The sequence below is a fragment of the Zosterops lateralis genome, assembly GCF_965231275.1.
Source record: "Zosterops lateralis genome assembly, chromosome: 34".
NCBI lineage: Eukaryota > Metazoa > Chordata > Aves > Passeriformes > Zosteropidae > Zosterops > Zosterops lateralis.
In genome coordinates this window covers 410,671-429,389 of record NC_139794.1, presented here as the reverse complement: position 1 = coordinate 429,389, position 18,719 = coordinate 410,671, and the positions used below count along the sequence as shown (strand labels likewise).

Here is an 18,719-nt window from a genome sequence, read left to right as displayed (position 1 = left end):
ACTGCTGTCCCCAGAGTGAGCACCAGGGAATCCTCTGCCATCACTTGGTCACTGTCACCGGGGTTTGGTCACTGTCACAGTTGTCCCCATGTGAGGGGTTGGGGACTCCTCTGCTGGCAGCTGGTGACACTGCTGTCCCCAGAGTGAGAGCTGGCGGTTGATCACTGTCACAGTGTCACTGGTGTTTGGTCACTGTCACATTACTGTCCCCGTGTGAGGGGTTGGGGACTCCTCTGCTGATGTTTGGTCACTGTCACAGTGACACTGCTGTCCCCAGAGCTCAGTGGCTGGGAAATTCTCTGCCATCAGTTGGTCACTGTCACTGTGACACTGCTGTCCCCATGTGAGGGTTGGGGAATCCTCTGTCATCAGTTGGTCACTGTGACAGTGCCACTGGTGTTTGGTCACTGTCACGGTGACACAGCTGTCCCCAGAGTGAGCACCAGGGAATCCTCTGCTGGTGTTTTGTCACTGTCACGGTGACACTGGTGTTTGGCCACTGTTACAGTGACACTGCTGGTGACACTGCTGTCCCCAGAGTGAGCACCAGGGAATCCTGTGCCATCACTTGGTCTCTGTCACGGTGTCACTGGGGTTTGGTCACTGTCACAGTTGTCCCCAAGTGAGGGGTTGGGGAATCCTCTGCTGGAGGCTGGTGACACTGCTGTCCCCAGAGTGAGAGCTGGGGAATGCTCTGCTGGTGTTTGGTCACTGTCACAGTGACACTGCTGTCCCCTGGGCCCAGTGGCTGGGGAATCCTCTGCCATCACTTGGTCACTGTCACAGTGTCACCACTGTCCCCGTGTGAGGGTCAGGGAATCCTCTGCTGGTGTTTGGTCACTGTGACAGTGTCACAGTGTCCCCATGTGAGGGTCAGGGAATCCTCTGCCATCACTCGGTCACTGTCACAGTGTCACCAGTGTTTGGTCACTGTCACAGTGTCCCTGTGAGAGGGGTTGGGGAATCCTCTGCTGGCAGTTGGTGACACTGCTGTCCCCAGAGTGAGAGCTGGGGAACGCTCTGCTGGTGTTTGGTCACTGTCAGAGTGACACTGCTGTCCCCATGTGAGAGCTGGCAGTTGGTCACTGTCACAGTGACGCTGCTGTCCCCATGTGAGGGTCAGGGAATCCTCTGCTGGATGTTGGTGACACTGCTGTCCCCAGAGTGAGCACCAGGGAATCCTCTGCCATCAGTTGGTCACTGTCACCAGGGTTTGGTCACTGTCACAGTTGTCCCCATGTGAGGGGTTGGGGACTCCTCTGCTGGCAGCTGGTGACACTGCTGTCCCCAGAGTGAGAGCTGGCGGTTGATCACTGTCACAGTGTCACTGGTGTTTGGTCACTGTCACAGTGACACTGCTGTCCCCATGTGAGGGGTTGGGGACTCCTCTGCTGGCAGTTGGTGACACTGCTGTCCCCATGTGAGGGTCAGGGAATCCTCTGCCATCACTTGGTCACTGTCACAGTGTCACTGGTGTTTGGTCACTGTCACAGTGTCACTGGGGTTTGGTCGCTGTCACAGTGTCACTGGGGTTTGGTCACTGTCACAGTGACACTGCTGTCCCCAGACAGTGACAGCTGTCCCCCTCTGTGCTGAGCAGTTGGTCCCTCCTTGTTTTGGGAATAAAACTGAGGAAAAAGGGGCTTCTCGTGGGAAAAGAAATCCCAGTGGGGTTGTGCCGGCAGCTCCACATCCATGGAACACCCCGCTGTGGGGATGGGAGATTTCCAGTGGGATAAAAGACATTGGAGTCACCCCAAATATCCCTAAATCCAGTCCTTTCACCCCAAAACACGCGGGAAAACAGACTCCAGTGAGAACACCCCTAATTCCCGTGGATTTTTCCTTTTTTTCCCCTGCTGGGAGTGGTTGTTGTGGTACCGTTGGTGGAGAGGCCTCGGGCTGTGGCTGCTGCTTTTGTTATCCTTCAGTTTGCCCAAAAAATTGGTTTTTTCCCCCAAATATTCCATCTGAGGCTGAGAGTTGGTTTGGGGTGAAAAAAGGGGTTAAAAGGTCACTGGGGCTCTCATCTCTTTGTGGAAGGGGATAGTGGCATGTCCCTTGTCACCTTCAGGCCATCAGTGGGACCTCAGCATGGTCACCTGTCTCTGTGTCACCATCCTGGGGACCTCAGTGTGGCCACCTGTCCCTTGCTGTTTGTCACCATCCAGGGACTTTACCAGTGTCACTTGTCACCTGTCTTGCTGTTTGTCACCATCCAGGGGCTTTAACAGTGTCACTTGTCACCTGTCTTGCTGGTTGTCACCATCCTTGTGGCTGTGGAGGGGCTCTGGCACAGCCATTGTCCCTGTCCCCTGCCTCTTTCCCTGTCCCTGTTGTGTCCTTGTCCCCATCGTGTCCCCATCCCCATCCTGTCCCTGTCCCCATCCTGTCCCTGTCCCCATGGCTGAGGCCTCCATGTCCCCACGGATGGTGACAAGGAGCTGCTGTGGGGCCTGTCCCTGTCCTGTCCCCTGTCCCCTGTCCCTGTCCCCATCCTGTCCCTGTCCCCATCCTGTCCTGTCCCCATGGCTGAGGCCTCCATGTCCCCACAGATGGTGACGAGGAGCTGCTGCGGGGCCTGTCCCTGTCCCCATCTCTGTCCCCATCCTGTCCCTGTCCCCATGGCTGAGGCCTCCATGTCCCCACAGATGGTGACGAGGAGCTGCTGCGGGGCCTGTCCCTGTCCCCATCTCTGTCCCCATCCTGTCCCTGTCCCCAAGGCTGAGGCCTCCATGTCCCCACAGATGGTGACGAGGAGCTGCTACGAGGCCTCGAGGGGGCCCTGGGGGTGAAGAAGAAGAAAAGGGGCCCCCGGAAACAGAAGGAAAACAAACCCGGAAAACCCCGGAAACGGAAAAAACTGGTGAGAGCTGCTGGCTGTGCCCTGCTGGGGACAGTGGGGATGGGGACAGGGACACGGGGACAGGTGACAGGGGCTGGGGACAGTGAGAGTGGGGTCAGGGGCACAGGGACAGGTGACAGGGGCTGGAGACAATGGGGCTGGGGACAGGGGCTGGGGTCAGGGGCACAGGGACAGGTGACAGGGGCTGGGGACAATGGGTGGGGTCAGGGACATGGAGACAGGGTCAGGGACAGGCCTCAGGGTGTGATACAGGAGGTCTCAGGGTGTCAGTGACAGTTTTGGGGTGATTTTGGGGTGCCCCAGGTGAGCGAGGACGAGCTGGGCTCAGAGCAGGATGAGTAACCCTGTGAGGAGTACCGGGATGGGGGGCCCTGGTGTGGCTCAGGGGGTCTCAGGGTCACTGAGGAGGGTTCTCAGGGACAGTGACAGGTTTTGGGGTGCCCCAGGTGAGCGAGGACGAGCTGGGCTCGGAGCAGGACGAGTACCCCCGCGAGGAGTACCGGGAGAAGTCGGAGAGCGGCGGCAGCGACTCGGGAGGGGCGGCACGGAAGCGGCGGAGGAAGCACCGCGAGAAGAAGGAGAAGAAAACCAAGAGGAGGAAAAAGGCCGACGATGACGGGGGGCAGAAGGTCAAGGTATGATCCCCCCGCCCGGGGAGGGGCACCCTGAGGTGTGGGGGACACTGGGGGCTCCCCTCAGTCCTGGCCTGTGCAGGGAAATGGGGGTTCTGTGGGGGTCCCAACACTTGGGGGGGTTCTGTCATTGTGCGGGGTCCTCATGGGGTCCCAAAACCTGTGGGGGGTCCTGTGAGGGTCCCAAAGCCTGTGAGGGGGTTCTGTCACTGTCTGGGGTCTTAATTGGGGTCCCAGGGGTGTCCCATCCCCTGTGTAGGTGTCCATGGGGGTCCCAAACCCCCTCAGGTGCCCATGGGGGGTCCCATCTCCCCTCTGGTCCCTGGTGGGGGTCCCACGTCTCACGTTGGGACCTTTGGGGGTCCCAGCAGGTGACGTGTTTGCTTCTCCTCCTCCTCTCTGTCCCTGTTCCTGGTGCTCCTCCCCATCCTGGTGTCTGTGGTGTCCCTCCTGGTGTCCTCCTTGTGTCCCCCCTGGTGTCTGTGGCGTCCCTCATGTCCCCTGGTGTCCCTGGTGTCCCCTGGTGTCCCTCATGTCCCCTGGTGTCCTTGGTGTCCCCTGGCGTCCCTCATGTCCCCTGGTGTCCCTGGTGTCCCCTGGTGTCCCTCATGTCCCCTGGTGTCCTTGGTGTCCCCTGGTGTCCCTCATGTCCCCCTGGTGTCCCTGGTGTCCCCCATGTCCCCCTGGTGTCCCCCTGGTGTCCTTATTCCCCCTGCTGTCCCTTGTGTCTCTGGTGTCCCTCATGTCCCCTGGTGTCCCCTGGTGTCCCCTGGTGTCCCCTGGTGTCCCCCTGGTGTCCCCGGGCAGGCGGTGGAGCAGAAGTCCTCGGCGCAGCTGTTGGGGGCCTGGGGGCTGGAGGACGTGGACCACGTCTTCACCGAGGAGGATTATCACACCCTCACCAACTACAAGGCCTTCAGCCAGTTCATGAGGTGGGGCTGGGGGCACCCTGGGGGTCCTGGGGGGTCCCCCTGGGTGTTTGGGGCTCCTGGAGGTCCCTCTGGGTGTTTGGGGCACCCCAGGGGTCCTGGGGGTCCCTCTGAGTGTTTGGGGGCACCTCAGGGACCTGTGTGGACACACACAGAGATGCTTTGAGGGTCCTGAGTGACCCCGGGGCCATCCTGGGATCCTGAGTGACCCCAGAGACTCTGAGTGACCATGGGGATCCCGAGTGACCCCAAAGATCCTGAGTGACCCCAGGGCTATTCCAGGATCCTGAGTGACCCCAAAGATCCTGAGTGACCATGGGGACATCCCAGGATCTCGAGTGACCCTGGGGATCCTGAGTGACCTCAGGGCTATCCCGAGTGACCCCAGGATCATCCCTGGATCCTGAGTGACCCTGGGGATCCTGAGTGACCTCAGGGCTATCCCAGGATCCCGAGTGACCCCAAAGATCCTGAGTGACCCCGGGATCATCCTGGCCCACCCCAGGACACTCCACGACCATCCGCCCACCCCAGAACGGACAAACCTTCCCTCCCTCTTTCCCCCACATCCCACCCCTTTCCCTTTTCTCTTTTCCCTCCCGCAGGCCCCTGATCGCCAAGAAGAACCCCAAAATCCCCATGTCCAAGATGATGACCATCCTGGGGGCCAAGTGGAGGGAGTTCAGCGCCAACAACCCCTTCAAGGGCTCGGCCGCCGCCGTGGCCGCGGCTGCAGCGGCGGCAGCGGCCGCAGTGGCCGAGCAGGTGTCGGCCGCCGTGGCCGCCGTGGCCCCCGAGGCGCCGCCCCCGCCCCTGCGCAAGGCCAAGACCAAGGAGGGGAAAGGTGGGCTGGGGTCCTCAACCCCCTGGGGGTCATCCCTGGGGTGGTTTGGGGGGAGTTTGGGGGTCACTGGCAGGGTTTGGGGGGTCCTGGAGGGGTTTTGGGCGGGTCTCTGGTGGGGTTTGGGGGGGTCACTGGAGTGGTTTGAGGTGTCCCCTGTGATGGTTTGAGGGTCCCGGGGTGGTTTGGGTGTCCCTGTGATGGTATGGGTGTCCCTGGGGTGGTTTGAGATGTCCCCTGTGATGGTTTGAGGGTCTCTGTGGTGGTTTGGGTGTCCCTGGGGTGGTTTGGGGTGTCCCCTATGATGGTCTGGGGGTCCCTGGGGTGATTTGGAGGGTCCCTGTGATGGTTTGGGGATCCCCAGGGTGGTTTGGGGGTTCCTGGGGTGGTTTGGGGGGGTCCCTGTGGTGGTGTGAGGGTTCCATGGGGTGTCCCCTATGATGGTTTGGGAGTCCCTGTGATGGTTGGGGGGTCCCGGGGTGGCCTAGGGGTCCATGGGGTGGTGTGAGGGATCCCTGGGGTGGTTTGGGGGTCCCTGGGGAGTCCCTATGATGGTCTGGGGGTCCCTGACCCCCGTGCCCCCCAGGCCCCGGGCACAAGAAGCGCAGCAAGAGCCCGCGGGTGCCCGAGCTGAAGAGGAAGATGAAGGGCAGGAAGATGGCGCCGCTCAAGATCAAACTGGGAGTGCTGGGGGGGAAACGCAAGAAGAGCAGCTCGGTGCGTCCCCTGGGGACACTGGGGACACTGGGGACACTGGGGATACTGGGGGACACTGAGGGATGGGACAGGGGGACACTGGGAACACTGGGGGACACTGGGGACACTGGGGGATAGGACAGGGGGACACTGGGGACACTGGGGGACACTGAGAGATGGGACAGGGGGACACTGGGAACACTGGGGGACACTGGGGACACTGGGGGACACTGAGGGATGGGACAGGGGGACACTGGGGACACTGAGGGATCAGGGACATGGGGCACTGGGAGCACTGGGGAACAGGACAGGGGGACACTGGGGACACTGGGGGACACTGGGGACACTGGAGGAAACTGGGGACACTGAGGGATGGGACAGGGGGGCACTGGGAACACTGGGAGCACTGGGGACACTGAGGGACAGCGGCATGCAGGCACTGGAGACACTGGGGGACAGGCCAGGGGGGCACTGGGGGACACTGGGGACACTGGGGACACTGAGGGATCAGGGACATGGGGCACTGGGAGCACTGGGGAACAGGACAGGAGGACACTGGGAGCACTGGGGACACTGGGAGACACGACAGGGGGACACTGGGAGCACTGGCAGTGGGGACATCCAGGGACAGCAACACTGAGGACGGGCACATGGGATGGGGCGCTTGTCCCTGATGTCCATGATGTCCCCTGGTGACCTGCTGTCCCCACTGTCCCCCGCTGTCCCCACTGTCCCCTTCTATCCTCCACTGTCCCCCACTGTCCCCTTCTATCCCCCACTGTCCCCCCTGTCCCCGCTGTCCCCTCCCAGAGCGAGGACGCCGGCGAGGCCGAGGAGGAGTCTGACGCCGAGAGCCCGGGGGCTCTGGGGGCCGCCCCCCGCCCCGACCCCGCCACGCCGCGCCTCAAGAAGCTCAAACGGGGCCGCCCCGGCCGCAAGAAGAAGAAGGGTGAGCCTCTCCCCATTGTCCCCGAGCTGTCCCCAAGTGCCACCACCTGGCGCCCCCCCCCCCCGGGCGATGGTGACGCCCCCCGTGTCCCCTCCCCTCCGTCTCTCCTTGCAGCCCCCGGCGCCGGCCCGGGCCGGGAGCGCGGCCCCGTGGGGACGGGCGTGGTGCCCGCGCACGGTGAGACGTCCCCAAGTGTCCCCAGGGTGTCACCCGGGGTCCCCAAGCCCCCCCACGGGTGTCCCCAGCCCGTGAGCGGGGCGGGGGGCGCTGTCCTGGAGGTGTGGTGGTGGTGGCCAGGGGTGTCCCCAGCCCGTGGGGGACTCTGAGGGGTGTGGCCCTGTCCCCAACCCTGTCACTGTGTCCCCAGCCCTGTTCCCATGTCCCCAGCCCTGTCCCTGTGTCCCCAGCCCTGTTCCCATGTCTCAAGCCAGGCCCGTGTCCCCAGCCCTGTCCCTGTGTCTCCATCCCTGTGCCCAGGGTCCCCAATGTCCCCATCCCTGTCCCCAGTGTCCCCATGTCCCCATCCCTGTCCCCATTGCCTCCCATCTCCAGTGTCGCCATCCCCAGTGTCCCCATGTCCCCATCCCTAGTGTCCCTGTGTCCCCAGTGTCCCCAGTGTCTCCATCCCTGTCCCCAGTGTCTCCAGCGTCCCCAGAGTCCCCATCCCCAAGTGTCCCCCTGTCCCCAGTGCCTCCATCCCCAGTGTCACCATGTCCCCAGTGTCCCCGTGTCCTCATCTGTGTCCTCATTGCCCCCATCTCCAGTGCCTCCATCCCCAGTGTCCCCAGTGTCCCCAGTGTCCCCATCCCTGTCTCCAATGTCCCCATGTCCCCAGTGCCTCCACTGCCCTTCCACACCCTCTGATCGCCCCCCACGTGCTGGGTGACAACAGTGACACAGTGACACAGTGACACAGTGACACCAATGACACCAATGACACCAGTGACACCAGTGACACAGTGACACCAGTGACAGCAATGACACAGTGACAGGGTGACACAGTGACACAGTGACAGCAGTGCCAGTGACACTGATGTCCCCGCAGGGCCGGGCCCGGAGGAGGAGGGCGATGGCTACGAGACAGACCACCAGGATTACTGCGAGGTGTGCCAGCAGGGCGGGGAGATCATCCTGTGCGACACCTGCCCCCGCGCCTACCACCTGGTGTGCCTGGACCCCGAGCTGGACCGCGCCCCCGAGGGCCGCTGGAGCTGCCCCCACTGCGTGAGCTGGGGCCCGGGGGGCTGGGGGGGACTGGGGGGCACTGGGGGTGTTCTGAGGGGATTGGGAAGGGACTGGGGGGCACTGGGGGTGTTCTGAGGGGATTGGGAAGGGATTGGGGGGCACTGGGGGTGTTCTGAGGGGATTGGGAGGGGATTGGGGGGCATTAGAGGGGTATTGGGGGCACTGGGGGTGTCCTGAGGGGGTTGGGGGGCACTGGGGGAGCACTGTGAGGGGTTGGGAAGGGATTGGGGGACACTGGGAGGGGATTGGGGGGCACTGGGAGGGACTGGGAGGGGATTGGGGGGCACTCGGGATGTCCTGAAGGGATTGGGAAGGGATTGGGGGGCACTGGGGGTGTTCTGAAGGGATTGGGAGGTGATTGGGGGGCAATGGGGGCACTGGGAGGGGATTGGGGGCCTCTGGGAGGGGATTGGGGGACACTGGGGGTATCCTGAGGGGATTGGGGGGCTCTGGGGGAGGATTGGGGGGCTCTGGGAGGGGATTGGGGGCACTGGGAGAAGACTGGGGGGCACTGGGGGTGTCCTGAGGGAATTGGGGGCAGTGTGAGGGGATTGGGGGTCCCTGGGGTCATCCTGGAAGGGGTTGGGGTCCCTAAGGGCATTGTGGGAGTCGCTTGGGGCTGTTTTGGGGCCATTCCCTGGGGTTTTCAGGCCATCCCCTGGAGTATTTGGTGTCCCTGGAGTTCTGGGTGTCCCTGGGGGTGTTCTGGGGCCATTCCCTGGAGTTTTGGGTCTTCCTGGAGTTTTGGGTGTCCCTGGGGCTGTTCTGGGGCCATTTTCCCGAGCTCTGGGTGCCCCTGGGGCTGTTTTGGGGCCATTTCCTGGAGTTTTGGGTGTCCCTGGGGCTGTTCTGGGGCCATTCCCTGGAGTTCTTGGTGTCCCTTTGGGGTCACTGTCCCCCCGCTGTCCCTGACCCCCATCCCCGTCCCCAGGAGAAGGAGGGCGTGCAGTGGGAGGCCAAGGAGGAGGAGGAGGAGGAGGAAGAGGAGGAGGAGGAGGGCGAGAAGGAGGAGGAGGACGACCACATGGAGTACTGCCGGGTGTGCAAGGACGGCGGGGAGCTGCTGTGCTGCGACGCCTGCGTGTCCTCCTACCACATCCACTGCCTCAACCCGCCCCTGCCCGAGGTCCCCAACGGAGAGTGGCTCTGTCCCCGCTGCACGGTACGGCCCGGGGGACATGGGGACACTGGGGGACACGGGGGAGCACAGGGGGATATGGGGATATGGGGGGGTGTGGGGACATGGGGATACTGTGGGGACATGGGAGGACATGAGGATATGGGGAGGTGTGGGGGCATGGGGACACTGGGGGGATATGGGGTTATGGGGGACACGGTGTGATGGGGGGATATGGGGACACTGTGGGGATATGGGGGGACACCGGGGGACACAGGGGTGATGGGGGGATATGGGGAGGTGTGGGGACATGGGGACACTGTGGGGACATGGGGGGACACAGGGGTGATGGGGAGACACAGGGGTGATAGGGGGACATAGGGACACTATGGGGACACAGGGGCATGGGGGGATATGGGAGGACATGGGAATATGGGAAGATGTGGAGGCATGGGGACACTGTGGGGACATGGGGTTATGGGGACACAGGGACACTGTGGGGACATGAGGACACTGTGGGGAGATGGGGACACTATGGGGACACTGTGGGGTATGGGGGTTATGGGGGCATGGGGACACTGTGGGGACATGGGTATGGGGAAGTGTGGGGGCATGGGGACACTAAGGGGGTATGGGGGACACAGGGACACTGTGGGGGCATGGGGACACCGTGGGGACATGGGGGGACACTGTGGGGATATAGGAGGACACAGGGACATAGGGGGACACAGGGACATGGGGTGATTATAGACACAGAGGGAACCCATGGGGACATTGTGGGGATACCGGGGGACACTTTGGGCTCATGGGGACAGCTCGGGGCCCCCCCTCGGGGCACAGCCCTGTCTCCCCTCATGTGCCTGGTGGGGGCCACACCCCTTCAGTGTCCCCAATGTCCCCAACATCCCTGATGTCCCCAACATCCCCAATGTCCCCGATGTCCCCAATGTCCCCAATGTCCCCGATGTCCCCAATGTCCCCAATGTCCCTGATGTCCCCGCTGTCCCCGATGTCCCCAATGTCCCCGCTGTCCCCGCAGTGCCCGGTGCTGAAGGGGCGGGTCCAGAAGATCCTCTACTGGCGCTGGGGGGAGCCCCCCGCCCCCGTGGCCGCCCCCGGAGCCCCCCAGGCCCAGGAGGGGCCCCCCCAGGCCCTGCAGGGCCGCTCCGAGAGAGAGTTCTTCGTCAAGTGGGTGGGGCTGTCCTACTGGCACTGCTCCTGGATCAAGGAGCTGCAGGTACGGCCCCAAAACACCTGGGAGGACCCCAAAAACCCTGGGGAGACCCCAAAGTATGGGGGAACACCTGGGGTCTGCATGGGTGGAGCTCAGTGTCCTACTGGCACTGCTCCTGGATCAAGGAGCTGCAGGTACGGCCCCAAAACACCTGAGGGGACCCCAAAACACCGGGGGGGATACCCCAAAAACCCAGGGAAACAACCCAAAATATGGGGGAACACCCCAAAGTATGGGGGAACAGCTGGGGTCTGCATGAGTGGAGCTCAGTGTCCTACTGGCACTGCTCCTGGATCAAGGAGCTGCAGGTACGGCCCCAAAACACCTGGAGAGGACCCCAAACACCCGAGGGGACCCCAAAAACACCTGGGGGGACCCCAAAACCTCAGGGGGTCAGCTGGACAACTGAGGGGCCTCAACTTTGAGGTGCTGCCTGCTAATTTTGGAGTGATTCCTTCTAATTCTCGGATGCTCCCCTTTAACTTTGGAGCGCTCCCTCCAACTTTGGGATGGTCTGTCTAATTTTGGGGTGATTCCCTCTAATTTTGGGATGCTCCCCTTAACTCTGGGACACCCCCTCTAATTTTGGGGTGTTTCCCTCTAATTTTGGGATATTCCCTTCTAACTTTAGGGTGATTCTCTCTAACTTTGTGATGCTTCCTGTAACTCTGGGGTGTCCCCCTTTAACTTTGAGGTTTCCCCATTTAACTTTGGGGTGTCCCCGTCTAATTTAGGGGTGTCTCCCTCTAATTTTGGGGTATTATCCTCTAACTTTGGGCCGTTCCCCTCTAACTTTGGGGTGTCCCTCTCTAACTTTGGGGTCTCCCCTCTAACTTTTGGGTGTTCCCCTCTAACTTTGGGATGCTCTATCTAATTTTGGGGTATTCCCCTCTAACTTTGGGGTGTTCCCCTCTAACTTTGGGCTGTTCCCCTGTAACTTTGTGGTCTCCCCCTCTGATTTCGGGGCACAGCTGGAGATCTTCCACCTGGTGATGTACCGGAACTACCAGCGGAAGAACGACATGGACGAGCCCCCTCCCCTGGATTACGGCTCCGGGGACGATGACCCCAAGAGCGAGAAGCGGGGGGCCGGGGGGGACCCCCTTTTCGGGGGCATGGAGGAGAGGTTCTACCGCTACGGGATCAAACCCGAGTGGATGACGGTGCACCGCATCATCAACCACAGGTGGGGACCCCGGGGCACCCCAAAATACCCGGGGTGGGGGGATGGAGGGGTTTGGGGCCGAGGGAGGGGTTTGGGGACACCCGTGGGGACATTCTGGACATCTGTGGGTTCTCTAAGGGCACCCTCAGCACCCAGGGGACCCCCAGGGCACCCCAAAATCCCCAGGGATGAGGGGGGGATGGAGGGGTGTGGCCGAGGGAGGGGTTTGGGGACATTGGTGACACCCGTGGGGACATTCTGGGCACCCCTGGGTCCTCCAGCACCCACTGAGATGGTCAGGGACTGTCCCCAGGTGGCCCCGTGTCCTGTGTGACCCTGTCCCCCATGTCCCCTCCACGTGTCACTGTCCCCAGGTGACCCCGTGTCCCCTCGGTGTCCCCTGCCCTGGGGTGTCCCCAGTGTCCCCGCTGTCACCCACACCCTGGTGGCAGTGACAAGCCCCTCAGGTCCCCTGTGTCCCCAGGGGTGCTCAGTGTCACCCATGGGTGCGCCTGGGGACAGCCCAATTGTCCCCATGGGTGTCTGGGGTCACCGTGGATGCCTGCTGTCACCCGTGGTGCCACATGTCCCTGGGTGTCACCACTGCTCCACTGTCCTCTGGGTGCCTGATGTCCCCACGATGCCCAGTGCCTCGTGGGTGCCCATTGTCCCCATTGTCCCCTGGGGTGTCCCCTGGGGTGTCCCCTCAGTGTCCCCTGGAGTGTCCCCGGGGGTGTCCCCATGTCCCCAGGGTGTCCCATGTCCCCTGGGTGTCTCCTGGGTGTCCCTGGGTGTCCCCATGTCCCCTGGCTGTCCCCACTGTCCCCTGGCTGTCGCTGGCTGTCACTGGCTGTCGCTGGCTGTCACTGGGTGTCCCTGGGGTGTCCCCTGGGTGTCCCCAGGGTGTCCCCATGTCCCCGTGTCCCCCGGGTGATGCGGTGCCCCTGGGTGTCCCCATGTCCCCGTGTCCCCCGGGTGATGCGGTGCCCCTGGGTGTCCCCATGTTCCTGGGGTGTCCCCTGGGTGTCCCTGGGTGTCCCCGGGGTGTCCCCATGTCCCTGGGTGTCCCCGGGGTGTCCCCATGTCCCCGTGTCCCCCGGGTGATGCGGTGCCCCTGGGTGTCCCCATGTCCCCTGGGTGTCCCTGGGTGTCCCCGGGGTGTCCCCATGTCCCCGTGTCCCCCGGGTGACGCGGTGCCGCGCAGCGTGGACCGGAAGGGGCAGTACCACTACCTGGTGAAGTGGCGGGACCTGCCCTACGACCAGGCCACCTGGGAGGAGGACGAGATGCCCATCCCCGACTACGACCTGCACAAGATGGCCTACTGGAAACACAGGTGGGGGACACTGGGGACACTGGGGGGACACTGGGGACACTGCAGGGACACTGGGGACATCAGGGGATACAGGGGATACAGGGGGATACAGGGATGTGCCTACTGGAAACACAGGTAAGGGACACTGGGGACATTGGGGGGACATTGAGGGGACACTGTGGTGACACGGGGGACATGTGGGGACGTTGGAGGACTGTGCCCACTGGAAACACCAGTAAGGGACACTGGGGACATCAAGGACAGTGGGTATGGGGGACATGGAGGTGACATGGAGGACAGGGGGCCATGGGGGGACACAGGAGCAGCCCGCTGGTGACACTGGGGTGACACTGGTGTGACACTTGGTGTCCCCGGTGTCCCCAGGGAGGTGTTCATGGGGGAGGACCCGGCCCAGCCCCGGCGTTACAAGAAGAAGAAGAAGGAGACGCCAGGGGAGGGACCCCCTGACTCCCCCACCAACGACGTGAGTGACCCCAAATCCTGGGGACCTCAAACCCTGGGGACCTCAACCCTGTGACCCCCAAACCCTGGAGACCCCAAACCCTGGAGACCCCCAAACCCTGGAGACCCCAAACCCTGGGGACCCCAAACCTGGGGAACCCAAACCCTGAGGATGCCAAACCTGGGGACCCCAAACCCTGGGGACCTCAAACCTGGAGACCCCCAACCCTGGGGACCCCAAACCCTGGAGACCCCAAACTTGTGGACCTCAATCCTGGGGAACCCAAGCCCTGGAGACCCCAAACCCTCAGGACCCCCAAATCCTGGGGACCTCAAATCTGGGGAACCCAAGCCCTGGGGACCCCCAAACCCTGGAGACCCCAAACCCTGGGGACCACCAGAACTGGAGACCCCAAAATCTGAGGACCGCCACACCTGCTTCCCCTGACACACCTGAGCTCCCTGACACCTTGACGTCCTTCCCAACCCTCTGAGGGTTTTTGGGGTGCCCTGAATCCCCCAAACCCGGTTCCCCTGACCCTTCTGTGTCCCTGTCACCCCTGCGTGTGTCCCCTGTCCCCTCGGTGGTGACGTGGCTGTCCCCACAGCCCACGGTGAAGTACGAGACCCAGCCGCGGTTCATCACGGCCACGGGGGGCACGCTGCACCTGTACCAGCTGGAGGGGCTGAACTGGCTGCGCTTCTCGTGGGCGCAGAGCACCGACACCATCCTGGCCGACGAGATGGGGCTGGGCAAGACCATCCAGACCATCGTCTTCCTCTACTCGCTCTACAAGGAGGTGAGGCCTGGGGGGACCCCAGAAAGGGATGGGGGCACCCACGAGGGGCTGGGGGCACCCACGTGGGGCTGGGGACACCTGTGTGGTCACTGTGGTCACCCACGAGGGGCTGGGGTCACCTATGTGGTCACTGTGGTCACCCTCATGGTCACTGGAGTCACCCATGGGATCACTGTGGTCACCCACATGAGGCTGGGGTCACCCATGGGGTCACTGTGGTCACCCACGCAGGGCTGGGGTCACCCATGTGGTCACTGGGGGCACCCACATGGTCCTGGGGGCCACCAGCTTTATGGGGTCACCTGCCTGGTCCCTTGTTGTCACACACCTGTCCCCAGGGCTGTCCCTGTGTGACACAGTGTCCCCAGGGCTGTCCCCAGAGCTGTCCCCAGGGCTGTCCCCAGGGCTGTCCCCTGTGACACAGTGTCCCCAGAGCTGTCCCCAGGGCTGTCCCCAGGGCTGTCCCCAGGGCTGTCCCCAGGGCTGTCCCCATATGACACAGTGTCCCCAGAGCTGTCCCCAGGGCTGTCCCCTGTGACACAGTGTCCCCAGGGCTGTCCCCAGGGCTGTCCCCTGTGACACAGTGTCCCCAGGGCTGTCCCCAGGGCTGTCCCCAGAGCTGTCCCCAGGGCTGTCCCCAGGGCTGTCCCCAGGGCTGTCCCCTGTGACACAGTGTCCCCAGGGCTGTCCCCAGGGCTGTCCCCGTGTGACACAGTGTCCCCAGGGCTGTCCCCAGGGCTGTCCCCATATGACACAGTGTCCCCAGGGCTGTCCCCAGGGCTGTCCCCGTGTGACACAGTGTCCCCAGGGCTGTCCCCAGGGCTGTCCCCCTGTGACACAGTGTCCCCAGGGCTGTCCCCAGGGCTGTCCCCGTGTGACACAGTGTCCCCAGGGCTGTCCCCAGGGCTGTCCCCAGGGCTGTCCCCGTGTGACACAGTGTCCCCAGGGCTGTCCCCAGGGCTGTCCCCGTGTGACACAGTGTCCCCCAGGGCCACACCAAGGGCCCGTTCCTCGTCAGCGCGCCGCTCTCCACCATCATCAACTGGGAGCGCGAGTTCCAGATGTGGGCCCCGGCCTTCTACGTGGTCACCTACACCGGGGACAAGGACAGCAGGGCCATCATCCGCGAGAACGAGTTCTCCTTCGACGACAACGCCATGAAGGGCGGCAAGAAGGCCTTCAAGATGAAGGTGGGCGGGGCAGGGGACACCTGGGGACAAAGGGGACAAGGGGGTGGCACCTGGACATCTGGGGGACAAGGGGAACAGGGGGGTGGCACTTGGGGACAAGGGGGACAAGGGGGTGGCACCTGGATACCTGGGGGACAAGGGGGATTGGGGTTTTGGGGTCCCAGCTGGGATAGGGGTGCTGTGCCTGCCTGGATCCCATGCTGGGGGGGTTGGGGGTTCTGGGTGGGGTTTATCCCCATTTTGGGGTTCTGGGCAGGCTTTATGCCCATTTTGGGGTTCTGGATGGGGTTTATCCCCATTTTGGGGTTCTGGGCAGGCTTTATGCCCATTTTGGGGTTCTGGATGGGGTTTATCCCCATTTTGGGGTTCTGGGCAGGCTTTATGCCCATTTTGGGGTTCTGGATGGGGTTTATCCTCATTTTGGGGTTCTGGATGGGGTTTATCCCTGTTTTTGGAGTTCTGGATGGGTTTTTTTCCTCGTTTTGGGATTCTGGATGGGATCCAAGGTGTTCTGGGTGAGTTTTTTCCGTGTTTTGGGGTTCTGGGCGGGATTGGGAGCATTCTGGCTGGATATTTTTCCCTATTTTGGGACTCTGGGTGGGGTTTATCCCCATTCTGGGGTCCAGGGCAGGGTTTATCCCATGTTTGGGGTCCCCCCTGACCCGTGGTGTCCCCGCAGCGCGAGGCCCAGGTGAAGTTCCACGTGCTGCTGACGTCCTACGAGCTGATCACCATCGACCAGGCGGCGCTGGGCTCCATCCGCTGGGCCTGCCTGGTGGTGGACGAGGCCCACCGCCTCAAAAACAACCAGTCCAAGGTGGGGGGCACCCCAAAAACCCCGAGGAGCACCCCAAAAACCCCGGGGGGCACCCCAAAAACCCCAGAGGGGCACCCCAAAAACCCCGGAGCACCCCAAAAACCCCGGAGCACCCCAAAAACCCCGGGGATGTGGGTGGGGGGCATCCCAAAAACTGGCCATGGGTGTAGGGGACACCGCAGTACCTGGGGATGTGGGGAGGGGCCTCAAGAACAACCAGTCCAAGGTGGGGGACACCCCAAAAACCCCGGGGCACACCAAAAACCCCGGGGATGTGGGTGGGGGGCATCCCAAAATCAGGGGATGAGGGTGGGGGGTGTGAGGATGCCCTGGGTGGGGGGATCAGTGGGACTCTTTCCCTGATTTTGGGGTCTGAGGGGAGATCAGGGGTGTCCCCAGTGGATTTTCGGGTGCCCAAGTGTATTTTGGGGTGCCCCAGGTGTGTTTTGGGGTGCTGAGGGCACACTGTCCCCGATGGATTTGGGGTGCCCAGGTGTATTTTGGGGTCCCCAGGTGTATTTTGGGATGCCCAGGCAGGTTTGGGGTGCCCAGGCAGGGTTTGGGGTCCCCAGGCGGGTTTTGGGGTCCCCAGGTGTATTTTGGGATGCTGAGGGCCATGTCCCAGGTGTATTTTGGGGTGCCCCAGGTGTATTTGGGGTGCTGATCCACACTGTCCCACAGTTTTTCCGGGTGCTGAACGGGTACAAGATCGAGCACAAGCTGCTGCTGACGGGGACCCCCCTGCAGAACAACCTGGAGGAGCTTTTCCACCTGCTCAACTTCCTCACGCCCGAGCGCTTCAAGTGCGTCACCTGCAGGGGCACCTCCTGTGTCACCTACAGGGTCACCTCTGTGTCACCTCTGTCACCTCCTGTCCCCTCCCTGTCCCCATGTCCCTCATCTCCATCCCTTTCACATCCTTCCAACCCCTCCATGTCCTCATGTCCCCCATGTCCCCCCATGTCCCTCCGTGTCCCCATGTCCCTCTGTGTCCCCATGTCCCCACACGCCCTCATGTCCCCCTATGTCCCCACATATCCCCATGTCCCCTCATGTCCCCCCACACCCCCAGTGTCCCCAAGCTCACTGTGTCCCCATGTCCCCCCACGTCCCCTCATGCCCCCGGTGTCCCCAAGCTCACAATGTCCCCATGTCCCCCCACACCCCCAGCGTCCCCAGGCTCACTGTGTCCCCATGTCCCCCCACGTCCTGCTATGCCCCCATGTCCTCTGGTGTCCCCAAGCTCATGGTGTCCCCATGTCCCACCATGTCCCCATGTCCCCCCACACTGTGGTGTCCCCAAGCTCACTGTGTCCCCAACCAAGCTCACCATGTCCCCCCATGCCCCCGGTGTCCCCAAGCTCACGGTGTCCCCATGTCCCCCTGTGTCCCTCCACTCCCCTGGTGTCCCCAAGCTCATGGTGTCCCCACATCCCCCCACGCCCTGGTGTCCCCAAGCTCACCGTGTCTCCGTGTCCCCCTGTGTCCCCCCACACCCCCAGTGTCCCCAGGCTCACTGTGTCCCCATGTCCCCCATGTCCCCCCACGTCCCCCCACTCCCCTGGTGTCCCCAAGCTCACGGTGTCCCCGTGTCCCCAGTAACCTGGAGGGTTTCCTGGAGGAGTTTGCCGACATCTCCAAGGAGGACCAGATCAAGAAGCTGCACGACCTGCTGGGCCCCCACATGCTGCGGCGCCTCAAGGCCGACGTCTTCAAGAACATGCCGGCCAAGACCGAGCTCATCGTGCGCGTGGAGCTCAGCCCCATGCAGAAGTGCGTGTCCCCTCTCTGTCCCCTCCCTCCCGTCCCCGCGGTGTCCCCGGGGTGGCCGTTGTCACCGCTGTGTCCCCACCCCTGCAGGAAATACTACAAGTACATCCTGACGAGGAACTTCGAGGCGCTCAACTCGCGGGGCGGGGGGAACCAGGTGTCGCTGCTCAACATCATGATGGACCTCAAGAAGTGCTGCAACCACCCCTACCTGTTCCCCGTGGCCGCCATGGTGGGGACATGGGGACAGCGGGGACCTCGGGGGGGCTGTGGGGATGTGGGGGCGTGGGGAGGTGTGGAGGGATATGGGGACACCAGGGACATCGGGGACACTGGGGAGTATGGGGTGACATGGGGACATTTGGGACATTGGGGACATTGAAGGGGTGTGGGGGGACATGGAGACGCTGGGGACATTGGGGGGTGTGGGGGGGCATGGGGGGATGTGGGGACATTGGGGGGGTGTGGGGACATCAGGGACATTGAGGGGTGTGGGGACATCGGGGACATCAGGGACATTGGAGGCACAGGGGAGTGTGGAGGGGACATTTGAGGGGTGGAGGGTTATGGGACATGGGGACAGGGAGGGGACACAGGGATGTGGGGTGGTGGGACTTGGGGACATGGAGGGATGTGGGGACAAGAAGAGGTTGGAGTGACATGGCAGGGACAGGGGGACATGGGCACATGG

The 18,719-nt window shown here is 62.9% G+C and overlaps 1 protein-coding gene across 1 annotated transcript in view; it reads left to right on the top strand.

Moving 5' to 3' along the window:
* The window catches only part of CHD3 (chromodomain helicase DNA binding protein 3), a gene marked incomplete at its 5' end in the record, with an annotated part of 43,536 nt that overhangs the window by 5,991 nt on the left and 18,826 nt on the right, over positions 1–18,719 (top strand). The window contains 18 exons of the mRNA XM_083881573.1: positions 2,748–2,866; positions 3,313–3,501; positions 4,306–4,430; positions 5,033–5,271; positions 5,855–5,985; positions 6,775–6,913; positions 7,959–8,137; positions 9,090–9,320; positions 10,315–10,512; positions 11,481–11,695; positions 12,879–13,010; positions 13,374–13,473; positions 14,060–14,251; positions 15,241–15,441; positions 16,121–16,258; positions 16,940–17,061; positions 17,858–18,031; positions 18,119–18,260. Coding sequence (XP_083737699.1) covers positions 2,748–2,866; positions 3,313–3,501; positions 4,306–4,430; positions 5,033–5,271; positions 5,855–5,985; positions 6,775–6,913; positions 7,959–8,137; positions 9,090–9,320; positions 10,315–10,512; positions 11,481–11,695; positions 12,879–13,010; positions 13,374–13,473; positions 14,060–14,251; positions 15,241–15,441; positions 16,121–16,258; positions 16,940–17,061; positions 17,858–18,031; positions 18,119–18,260 — 2,966 coding nt within the window. The remainder of the gene's footprint in view (positions 1–2,747; positions 2,867–3,312; positions 3,502–4,305; positions 4,431–5,032; positions 5,272–5,854; positions 5,986–6,774; positions 6,914–7,958; positions 8,138–9,089; positions 9,321–10,314; positions 10,513–11,480; positions 11,696–12,878; positions 13,011–13,373; positions 13,474–14,059; positions 14,252–15,240; positions 15,442–16,120; positions 16,259–16,939; positions 17,062–17,857; positions 18,032–18,118; positions 18,261–18,719) is intronic.